Genomic DNA, 12,549 nt, shown 5'->3' with positions numbered 1-12,549 from the left:
TGAGGACAATATAGTTTCTGCTTTGTGTGGACTTTCCTGCTCTTGAGTTCAGTTGACTCCTTTTTTTTTTCTCTTTCAGAAAAAAAGAAAGGCAGCAGCTGCATCCAATGAGAACACTGAAGCAGAAACAGAAGATACAGGAAGTCCAGAAAAAAAGAAACCTACTTCTTCTAGTAAGTCAAACGTGCTCACAGTCCCATGTACCGGTGTTGATAGGTTAACCCTGGCTAAGGGTCCCACCCAGCCACTCACTCCCCTCCTCAGTGGGACAGAAGGAGAAAACAGAATGAAGAAACTCATGGGTTGATACAAACATGGGGGCATTGTTTTCCATTTACTATTGCAGGCAAAACAGACTTGATGTGGGGAAAATTAATTTAATTTACTGCCAATTAAAATAAATTTGGTTAGTGACAAAGACAAACATTAAAACAACACCTTTTCTTGCCCTTCTCGCAAGCTCAACTTCTTTACTCTAGACTCCTCTGGTCTACTCCCTGAGCAATGAAGGGAAGTGTGTTACAGTCAGTACACAGCATTTTCTCTCTGCTGCTCCTTCCTCCTCACATTTTTCCCCTGCTCTCTTTCATGGACTGCAGTCTGGGCTGCAGTCCTTCAGGGGAAAAAGTGTGCTCTGCTTCCTTCAGGTAAAATCCATCTGCTCCAGTGAGAGCTCTCCCACAAGCTGCAGATTATCTGCTCTGTTTTGGGTCTTCCATGAGCTACAGGGAACCCCTGCTCTGGTGCTGTGAAGCACCACCTCCATCCAGTGTTTTTTCACCATTTCTTAAATATTTTCACAGAGGTGCCACAAACAAGTTGGGCTTAACTTTGGCCTATGGTGGGTTTATTTTGAAGCCATCTGGAATGGGCTGTGTTGGGCACAGGACTGCACCTGGCCTCTTCCCACAGAGGCCACCTCTGTAGCTGACCCCAGCTTGCCAAAACCCTGCCGTGTGGCCGCATATACCCAATGCAACCATTTACTTTTAGAAGTCCATGTGCTTTTTATCTTTCGTTTTTTTTTTTTAGATTAATAAAACTGAAATTTTTAAACTTCATGTGTAAGAAATGTATACTCTCCAATTATATGCTGCCTAATGCTGGTAGATAAAAGTTGATGGTTGCAACCTGTTCTTTTGCCGTCATTCATTCTCTCCTCCATTCTCATTTTTCTCCTCCTGTCTTGTCCAATTCACTGTCAGAATATGCTGACTCCTCAGGACTTCTTCATCACAGTGTGTTAAAGCCAGGGGCTAGCAGCAGCATAGGATAGAAAATGCAGAAGCTACATTTCAGATAATTTGACATAGTCTCAGTGTTGTCTGGAAATAGTCATGGACAGATAAAGCAGGATTATTGTAAGTCCAAGACCAGAAATCTTCAGTAGATCTGTATAGGGTAAGCTTATGGTGAGTCTCCTGTCAAACTGTTTTCTGGATCTAACCTAAAGCTTTCATGTAGGTGTGAATTGAATTCAAGTAATTACAAAGATATTTTTCCTAAAGAATTTTTGCTTCAGACTTTTTAAGTAAAAGACCAGATGTTGACCATGGCCAAGTAGTCTCAAAATGATAAAGCAGTAGCACTGGAGTCAACCCTAAAACAAATCTGCTTATTTAAAAAAGGTTTGATGAAGGAGTGTGGCAAGATGGGAAAATGTAACATTTCAAAGACGGTAATATTATTGGTAAATGATGGATTTACCCTAGTGTATTTACACAAACAGTATGGTACAAAGTACAAGTAATTAAGCTAATGTTATTCCAGAAGATGACACTACCTTGTTCATTTTCAACTGTTCACATTATAGAATTCTGATCATTAAAATCAGTGGTTATTTCTCTTATTTGAATGCCTTTTGAATTGTTGACTTAAAATTATTATGAATTTTCTAGTCTGTCAGTAGCTGAAAAAATGTTAATTAGATTGTACTTTCTTTGAAGGAAATACAATTATTTTGTATGATGCTGACATTTATTCATAGTTTTAGCATTTTAAATTTTATTTAAGACCTTATAACAAAATATTTGATACAGCTTACTGTTTTCTGGTTGTGATTTGATACACACGAGCACAATATACTTTCATTTTATTTTAGGTATTATACTTCTTTTTTTCTGGGATTGTAGATTGAAATTCTCATAGAGAAGAAAAGAGAACTTGAGGAATTGCAATGCAAGTGGTAGCATCACCTTTAGGTTTTTTTCAGACTAAATAAAGGTACTTGAGGTTATATAAATTTTTAGTATCCAGTGGTTAAAATGAGTGATGGACATAAGCTTAAATTCAAACCTTCTTTTGCCAATTCAATAGTTACAGGTGAAATGGTTCTAATTTCACCTTTTTATGCTATCCAATTTAATGAATACCAAGTGGGGGTAGTATATCAAATGGTATCAGGTGAAAAATGATACATGTACTTACTCATTTTGTTCTCTCCAAATTTGGAATTAAAAACTATCTTTAAATCACTTATTACATGATTCATTAATCTCTGGTGAAGGAAAGGGCAACTGTTTCATGCTCTTATGATTATGATGCTTTTGATAAAATGAAAATAACTGATTATTAGGGAAATATTTAAAACTGTTTCCAGATCTGACTGGTTTTATGTTACCACAGATTTGTTTCTCTGTTATGGGATTAGTCATGTGACTAAGAAAATATCATAAAGTTTACTGTTCAGTAAAATGGATAGTTTCTTGATACCTCTTAAATGTAGAAACTGAAGTTTAGTCATTCAGAAGCACTTTAAAAGTTCTTGAAATACTATTTTATTGGTTTCTAAAAGGGGATTGATATGGCTGGACAGGGGTTCAAACAACAACTCGTGAGTATTTGGACTTAAAACAGTGGTAAGAAGAGCGATACCGCCTCTTGCTGTTCAGCTAATTGGCATTAACCACATCTAACTATGCAGTTTGTCTAATGCAGTCCAAAAGATTAGTCAGCCCAAAAAGATTCTGGTCAGCTGTGCAGCACTTTGGGTACACCAGGGTGCTTGGTGGCTACAGGGACTCTGCCAGTAATGAAATCTGCTGCTGCTGAGGCTGAGAATCCCCAGGCTTGGTAGAGGAGAAGGAAACAATGGGACCGAGAAAGGACAGGCATCTTGAAATCCTTGCTTCTTCCGACTGCTCCCCATGGTTGTTCTCAGCATAAGAATGGCCACTTCAGGTGTGTTCAGTAAAGGCCATCTCTTTCAATCTCGTCAGTCATCAGTGTTTCTGGAGCTGTCAAGCAAAAGTGTTAGACTCTTCTTTTTAGAAACAGAATTTGAGAAGGCCCTCAAGAAACAAACTCTGGTGTACTTCCAAAATAAGATGCACAAAATTTTGTGGAATTCTTAAATTATTTCTAATTTAAATTAGCATGTTATCAGTTTCCTTTTTTTTTTCCTGTGATAACTGGAAACCGTTTGCTTTCCTGAAAGCTGGAATTTTAAGAGTCATATTTTTTTAACGTAATATGGATGATGTTGAAGTATTATATTAGTCAGTATCTCCCCACTAGTAACAGTGCTATCAGAAGAGATGATTTCCATTTAAACAAAAAGCTTTTTTCCACAATCTTTTAGAGCTCTGTTTTCAGTATTAGCTGCCTTCATGTGTACTAGTAAAATATACAGGCTTATAATTTATCATACTGTTAAAGCAGAATACCAAATTTTGGCATACACTGTACATATCCACCAACGCTTCTGCAGAGGTGTACTGCATAATATTAATAGGACTAATATGCTTATTTTTAATCAGTTTGTATGGAATAGGCAGCTAGTATAGGGAACTTTGGTGAAAATGGCATAAATATGGGAAAAATAAGAGTTCAATGAGAACTTGTAAATAGTCCTTGGATCAAAGCTACCAGTAGAGATAAAACCTCTACTACTGACAGGTTTTTTTTAATCTTGGGGTTGATGAAGATTGAGTTTTAGAAATATACAAATTTTTTTACACACATCTTTTTTATTTTCTGTTATGACGTTTTTTAAAACAATTTTGAGGTTTATTAATTAGGACAGTATAGAGATAAATGCTAAAGTAGACAGGACAATGAAGGTAATGTATTTTTTAATGAGCTTTTTTAAGAGTCAGTACTGCTAGGGGTAGGAATTGTGCCTGTCTGTATTGCTGGATAGCATCTAGCATGGTAAGGCCTTAACTGGGGTCTTTGGTTGCTCTTGCAGTATAAATAAAGCACTATGTGAACAGCTCTGATATGAAAACTGATGGATTGGTTAGAAGGCATTTCAAAATGGAAGTTTAATAGTATTTCTCAATTAATAGGTACTTAGCTTTATGTTTATTTACATTGCATGGCTTTGCATAAATCAGTATCTGGATTATTGTCTTAGAAATATTTTTTTCTTTATTCAAGCAAGATTTATTGCTTCATATTGGATTAAATCTACAGTTAGGCTCATTTTTATATTTAGAGAATTATTTGCCTTGTTATCAATCTTCAGGAGAAAGCAAATTATACTTTTTTCTGAGCTTGTTTATGGTGCCATTTGTTACTTTCTACTCCACACCAATGCCAACATTATAGGTAGACTTTTACCTCTTAATTTTATACCCTAATACAAACATTTTCAGCAAAACCTATACTGTACAATAGTTCTAATTCTGTTATTCATCTGTTCTTTCTTGTGAAGGAAGATATTGACCAGTATCTGTAGCAGACTCCACAATTAAGTGGGTGTTAGTCTTAAAACAGCATATCCGTCTCTGTGACTAGTCACTGAAAGATCTGTCCGTTTCTGTGTTATTCTTAGCCTTCCTTTACATGTCTCAGGAATGTTGCAAGTTAAAATGTTCTAGTATGAGAGTTACGTGGTCTGGTTTTAGAAGTTAAAAGCATGTGCTGCGATGTGTTATCTAGAAATTAACAGGAAGAATCACGTTTTAGAGTGGAGAAATACTGCTCTCAGTTGTCAGAAATATTGACAAACTCACTTCTGTATTTTGCATTAAATGTATTCCAACACGATATGAAGTGATCTGTCTTTTTATGGCCACTCCCAAAATTGTTTGAGGATCTTCAAAAGCTATTTAAATTAGAAGACATATGGTAGGAGGTGATTTTAAAGTATAAGGATCCTTAAATATTATGGGTAGGAAGGTTAAAATAAATTAGATATAAACCAAATAGCTCTGTAGTTCTTCCTCAATAATGGTTTTCCTTGACAATTTGCAAGGGACAAATTCACTGAGACACACCTTGAACATGTGCCACTTATTATAATAATGATAATAATAAAGAGACAAAATTAATATCCAAGATATAAAGCATAGGACGGTTCCTGTTTACTCCTGTGTTAGCTTGAAACACAGTTTTCTACTTAGTCTTTGTTTATATTTTAAGCTTATTTCTATACAATCTCTTCAGACCACCTCTAGCACTTAAACATATTTAAAAAGTAAATGGATTTAAGTTCCTTGTTGCACTTTATGGGACTTTCTTGTGTTTGCTGCTAATAAAAAAAGTAGTATTAAATTAAAACAAAACAAAAAAAACCTCTAAGGAAAATTTTCCATCGAGTAAGGTTTTGTATAGTGACTTTACATGTAGAACTAAATCATATAAAAATAAAAGTGATGTCTGCTTTTTTGTTATTTTTCTGTAACCTGAAGATGTATTGCAGTATGCTGAACAAGTGTTGCAATTCAAACTCAGGTATAAAATTTGCAATTGAGATTTTTCTACAGGAAAGAAAGGAAAATTGTACTGCAGTGATTCAGATTTTCACAGGGAACTAACCTTTTTCAAGACTGCAAGTAATATATTTGAATTAAACTTTGTTCCTCCTGCAGATTGCTGTGTGGTAGAGAGGAGGGCTATTTTTAAACACATGCTGCATGTGACTGCTGATTTACACGTGTATGTACAATTGCGTTTTGGAATGTCTTCAGTAAAGCAGTTTTTACAAATAGATGTAAATCAGTTTCAGTTTTATGTGGAACAATTTTATATTAAATTTTTTAAAAGAACACTCATAGATTCATTAATATCTTTAGGAAATACTTAGGCATAAACTAATCAAATAATACATTCTTGCATCCTGATATTTTTCCATAGTATCATATGGAAATGTATCGGCTTTATTTGTTGCAGGAAACAGAGCACTTGGAAGAAGAGAGTACTGAAAGCCAAACTCCATCCCATAACTCTACAAACCTACCTACTTCTCTCTCATCTCCACTCCACAATCATATATTTCCTGGAATTCAAGTCCATATTTGCATTCTCCTGGTCTCTGCTTTTTTTTTTCTGAATCTTATTTCTGAGTTTTTGTAGAGAAAAGAACTGCCGAGAAAAGAGAACAAGCCAACTAACCAAAACTATTTGTTGCCCTTGCAGTTGCTTCAACAACCTTCAAAATACTGAAAAATTCTTGTTTGAGAAGTGTCAAACTACAAGATTTTATCAACTACGCAGGGTTCTCTGGCCAAGTTAGGAAAGGGCTTGTCAAGGCACTACATACTCTTCCTTGTTTCATCATCTTAAAAGAAAAGTAGCTCTTCCTTGGCTTCATATTCAAACTGCTCAAACTGATTTGAGAATGGTAGACTAGTGTGATGCTTAACTCATAAAATGCTGCACAGCCTGGCTTCAGTTCCCATTTGATGTTTGCAGCTGGATGCTGAGTGTAGTCTTTCATAGTCTTTCAGCTTCCAATGCTTTTTTTTTTTTTTTTTTTTTTTTCTTATTCCTTCCATATGCAATTGCATAGGTTCCATTCTGTTGTTTTCCCTTTTTAGGGAAATGATTGTAGAACACTTTTAAGGGGCAGTTTTAGGAACAAGGTCTCTAGGGAGCCATCCAGTAAAATGACTTGGTTATTTGATATGATCAAAGACATCTGGAATATGACTGAAGCACATTTTGCAAGACAAAGTGATACTGTGGTCAGTGGAAGAATTTTGAAGAACAGACAGTCCTAAATTTGTCTCCTTCGGAAATTACAAGTCCACAATTAGTTGCTTAAATTAGTAACAAAACATGTTCTTGGATTAATTTATTGCACTGAGATCTGATATAGTGGCATATGCAAGATTGTATCTAGTTGACTAGGGAGAGTTGTGTTAGGACCTCTCGTTCCTACTTCATCACTTTTCAGATTAACTGTGGCAATTCAGTATATGTGGCATGAAATTGCCAGCATTAGATAAATGTCAGTTCTCTCATAAGACTGTCCTGCTGTGGCACACTGGGTGCTTATACAGAAATGATGATTAAGCCCCATCTATATGAAGACTAGTCTGAGAAAATCTCTTCCAGAAACCACTTGAGAACTCTCTGCCACATGGCCCAACTCTCTAGATTTATTGACCTTTGTTTCTTAGAGATAAACATATAGCAAAATGTTTGTGTGACATTGTGCACGCACATTAAATCCTTTTTTTTTTTATAAGAAAGGAAATCTTGCTGTGTCTGATCAATATACTTGACTGCATATGCTACTTTTGAGGGAAAAATGTTAGCTGTGTTGTTTAATGATGATTACTACAAGTCTAGTTTAAGATCTCTCATAGACTAGAATTGCTAGAACCCTTCAGCCATTGTACAGAGACTGGCATGTGCTCAGGCTTTGTCAGGTGTTTGTCTGTTGTTTGCCTAGAGTCGATTCTGTATGTGGTTCTGTTTTCAAATATTCTAGCCTGTGATGTAACCTGGAAGTCACCATTAACACCTAAATCATACCTGATTTCATCTGCTTGGTAGCTGTGTTTTCATGCTCAGAATCTCTCACTGTCCTCATTTCCATCAAAGCAGGCAATTAAGTGGGAAACTTGGACTCTGGTGTCTGCTTATTTTTGTCAAAGGAACTTCTGTCATTTTATAGAAACTTTCATTTATTGACTTGAGTACAGTTTTATTTCTCTTACTTATAAGGCTTACGTATGTTGGTAAAATGGTGTATGTAGAACCAGAAATCTAAATGAGAAGGGACATCAAGAGGTGATCTGCCTGAAGACAGGCTTATCTATCTACATCTCTGTTAATCTGGATACGTACCAATACTTTATCTTAAAATCTCTATGATTAAGATTCTAAAACATCCCTGGTCAACACCACTTGTAATACTTCACTGTCCTTACCACTAAGAAGAGTTGGGATAAGAGGAAGTATTTTCTTTTGATATTTTTAGTACCTAATATGAATTTCCCTTAAGCATATTAGTTGTCCTATCCACTCTGGACATGAAAATGGTCCTGATTTGCCCCCCGCCACCCCATTTTTCTCAGTACTTTCTTGAAGGATGGAGACAAAGACTATACACAGTATTGTTGGGTTTCTTTTGTAAAGTTGTTTTGTACTACTGTTTGCATAGAGAGGATCAGATATCACAGTCAACTTGTCTAATAATTCCTGTAGAGCCTGTGGGACTCTTTATGCCTCTGCTGAACTTTGTTCCAGTCTCAAAACCAGCTGTGCAGTGACACCATCTGGTTTAATTTTGCCTATATAATTCTTCCTCATTACTGTTGCTGTTTTAACCTAATTCCATTTAATCTGCTTTATCAAAGCCCTCTCTTTTCTTTGTAACAGCCTTGTTGGTGCTATTTTTTGGTGCTGCCCACATAGGACTTCTTCTATTTTCAGAAGCAGAATTGACATTTCTCCCACAATAAAAGTTTGTGAGGAGGGGACAATATATGTTATCAGGCTAATTTTGAAAACACAGATGAGCTTTTTGGTACAGAAAACATTCAGTTCTCAAATAGCTGCAAACTTTGAAGCTAAACATGGGTTGAGTGCAGTCAATCTGAGTTTAACATAATTAATCTAATAGTTTAAGAGAGTATTTCTACTGCTAAAGTTTGAAATTTTGAATAAAAGAGCCATGACAAGGATTTTTTTATCCTTTTTGTTGTGATTCACATAGAGATTCTCTGTGATCATGGTTTATTTAGAAAAGCCTTGAGAAGAACTTATTAATGCAATAAAGATAAAGGAAAAACCAGAGACAGGGTAGCGCTCTTCTCTTTGGTGTTGCAGCATGGGCAACTAGAAATGGGTAAGCTCTTACTGAGTTAGGTATTAGTAGGCTTTAATTGCTTGCATTGTCTGTGACAACCATGAAATACTACATTTCTGAAATACAAACATGAAAACCTGATAACTCATTTATTTTTTTCTCTATAAGCAAACACCTGTAGTATTTCCTTCCTAAGGTCATAATTTTCATGTTGACAGTCTTTCTGATAATAGAACACAAATTTGATCTGTCTTTGCTGCATTTGATTATACAGTCTGTTGTTGGATGAGAAGAAAAATCAGTTACCACAGACAAAATCAGTGAAGACTAATGAAAGAGAAAATCAAGTTGTTGTTTTTTTTTTCTTGAAGAGAAAACTTTGGTCCTTCTTTGCTCTGCTCTGCTCAATAAGAGACAATCACCAGAGCTTTCTGTTGTTTTGGTTTGGTTTTTTTTTTTTTTTAGTGAGTTAGTATTCAAAGATTTATTGTCTGACAAAAATGTATTTGTAGTTTTATGTTAAATGCAGCAAATGCTTTTGTACAGAAATGGACCAAGAATATTTTTTTCATTCTCCATTTCACTTTCAATAATGGAAAAATTCTTCAAAGTTAATTTTGGTATTTTTAATTTCATATCAACATTTTAAGAGCAAATTAAGTAAAATTAAACACGAGAGCAAAACTGTTTACAAGAGTTGCTTTTCTTGGTGCGGTTTTGATTTTTAGTAGATTCCAGACTTTTGTTCTCTGCCTCCTTGCTTTCCCCAGAACTTGCTCGTTGAGATTGAATGATCACTGACTCATACTGCTCAAAGGCTGTTGCCTTATGCAAGCAGCTGCCTTCTTAAGGACTTCCATGAAACTCAGTTTTACCTTTTTTCTTTGTCAGTAATGCAGATTAAGAAGTTGACAGGAACTGTAGAGTTATATATAATTTTACAAACAAGGACTTAAATAGTTAGGCATACTGATTTCAAGGAAGAAGTAATGATTTTAAAAAAAAATACTGTGACTAGGGAGATGTAAAATATTTCATTGGTACTGCATTTTTGAAAATAGTAGTATTTTTTCTTATAGCTAATATCTTTTTCTCAAAGTGACTACAGTTGAATGTAATTCACACAAATGAACTATGGTTGTGTTGTTTGGTTTGGTTTGTTTTTTTTTCCCCCTGCTAGTGGGCAGGAAAGAGTCAAAGTGCAAGTTTATTATTGCATTTAAGTATGGTCTCTTCGAACAACCTACCTGCCAGGTTTGTTAGAAATGTTATTTAGATGGCACTGTTCATTACTTTTGTTTAAAAAAAATAGTGTCAAATAATAGCTTGAAATCTGTAGGTAAAGTTGCACTGATAGCTGAGCTTGTTTGACAGATGGACACTGCCAAACAAAAAAATCTTCCTTTTTCTACCTGTGTGCCTTCCACCTCCCCTTCTATAAGCTCAATTCAGAATGTTCTAAGCTGCTGCAACTCACTAAACTATGAGAATACTAGACAAAAAAAAAAGTTCTTTGCCAGGCTGTGGAGCTGGATCAGCTTAGCACAAGGTCTGAAGAGCACCAAAAATGGCTTAACACTGGGAGGGATTACAGAACGGGGAGGAAGGGTTTAGGATTTGAAGAGGATCTGATTCTTCATCTTTTGGTGGAGGTGAGCTATTGAATTGGCTCAACTGTATGTAATGGTACTGGTTGAGTTGTTGAATTGTACAATGTGTTTTGTGGGAGAAAATCGGAGCCCAGAAATTGTGGTAAATTCTTCTGAGTCCATGTCATGTGCCACCCGCCTCCCAGTCAAAACTGAATGAATAATTTGAGTTTATCAGTCCTCTTAAGTACTGCAAGTATTTTCTCGTGATCTATTTCTGTTATTTTATTTTATCGAAAGTATTGTCTTTTTTCTGTTTGAATTGCAGATGCAGTAGCTGTCAGAACCCGCAAGATGACCTCACCAAAACCCAGGAAAGGCACAGCAACCAGAAAGAGAGTCCAGAAGTAAATAATAGATGGAGCAACAAATTAAGTTGCAATTTGACTCATCTCTGGGTTTTGGTTTTTTTTTTTTTTTTTCAGTTACTGTAGCACTGGAATATTTTTCTTTCCTTTTTAAATGATGAATCCTGTAAAAACATGGACTACTGTTTGTACCTGATTTTGAAGAATAAATGTTTTATTAAAATATTTGCATAATTTATGTATACTTAAATACTAATGCAAAATTTTGCCAACTTTGAAGTGAGGATTCATTTTTATTCTTTATATACAAAATTTGTATCTTAAAGGCAAACTAAAAGAAAGTGCTTTTTTCTGCTTTATAATGTAGAAATAAAGCCTTATTTAGTTTCATTATGGATACTTTGTGAGGAACAGCAGTGTTGCATCTGATTTCTTCTAATTATTGAAGGTCACTTAGATGTACACGGGGATGAAGTCTGAAATGGTAGAGATCTTCGTATTTCTCAAGTGTATAAATTAAAAAAAGAGGACATAAGACAAAAATCACATCCTTCCATTCTAGTTTGTTATAAAATGTGTTTAAACAATTCTTTAGAGGACAGGTAGTGAATTTTAGGGTTTTTCGCGTAGTATTCATGTTTATATCACTTTTCCAATTATTCAGAGTTTCTCTGGAAAGAAAGAGACCAGAATTTCAGACATAGGGCCCAGGGCAGAGAAGACCAACCAAAAGCCAATGTCCATTCTCAAACCCTCTGTACCTCTTAGATTTTCTTTTTATATTAGTGGAAATGCTAGAAAAGTTATATTATGAAGAATAACTTTGTAAAATATCTAGTTCCAGTGAAAGCTTGACTCACATCTGCTTCTCATTTAAAAAAAAAAAAAAAAAAAAAAAGTTTTATCTTTTTCTAATAGTTGAGAAGCATCTAATATACCAAAACCTCTCTTAAACCTATTTCCCTGCTTGGCTTTGAGTCTTTGTGAGTTGTAAGTCAGAAAATGCAGTGTTTAATTTGAGTGTAAAATACCACTACTTTTAATTTAGATACTGCAACAATACATATAATTTTGGCATGAACATAATTCTTATCAGGGATACTGCTTTATGAAGTTTGGCAAGCCAAAAGGAATCCCTATGAGCCAATAGGTAGTGTATTTGTGTGGATGGCCAGTGCTCTGCTTGCTTGATTGTGTAATGTGAAATAAATATGTTGTAGCATAAAATGTTGAATGAATGATGAGGTTATGTATTGAAAACAAAATAATCCGTTGTTTAAAAATAAACTGGAATAACATTTAAAATGTTTGTTCTGACTGCTGTACAGACTCATTTTGCTGGGTATTAGCAAAGTGCGTCTGGCGACTTCAAGCATAGTATTCTCTTTGTTTCAGATGTAAAAACAGGACTGCTAAAGCCTCTTATACTTAAAACTCCTCAAATCAAACTATCGTTTTAATTACTTCATTTAATAATTTTGTTCATAAAGTATGTTACGCTGTTCTGAGGAACTATTGTCAGGAAAGCATATTGTGTTCTCTTGCTTGTCTTGCATACTGAGAGTATCATCATTCTTTTGTACTTTAGTTGTTTGACATTTTAATT

At 35.0% G+C, this 12,549-nt stretch overlaps 1 protein-coding gene across 1 annotated transcript in view; it reads left to right on the top strand.

Moving 5' to 3' along the window:
* Positions 1-11,390, top strand: part of LOC104521522 (VRK serine/threonine kinase 1) — a 29,053-nt gene extending 17,663 nt beyond the window's left edge. Inside the window, exons 11-12 of the mRNA XM_010163550.1 lie at positions 80-173; positions 10,904-11,390. Coding sequence (XP_010161852.1) covers positions 80-173; positions 10,904-10,986 — 177 coding nt within the window. The 3' untranslated portion in view covers positions 10,987-11,390. The remainder of the gene's footprint in view (positions 1-79; positions 174-10,903) is intronic.
* Positions 11,391-12,549: the final 1,159 nt, after the last annotated feature.

This window comes from Antrostomus carolinensis, unplaced genomic scaffold, assembly GCF_000700745.2.
Source record: "Antrostomus carolinensis isolate BGI_N321 unplaced genomic scaffold, ASM70074v2 scaffold13022, whole genome shotgun sequence".
Lineage (NCBI taxonomy): Eukaryota > Metazoa > Chordata > Aves > Caprimulgiformes > Caprimulgidae > Antrostomus > Antrostomus carolinensis.
This window is presented reverse-complemented; position numbering and strand designations above follow the sequence as displayed.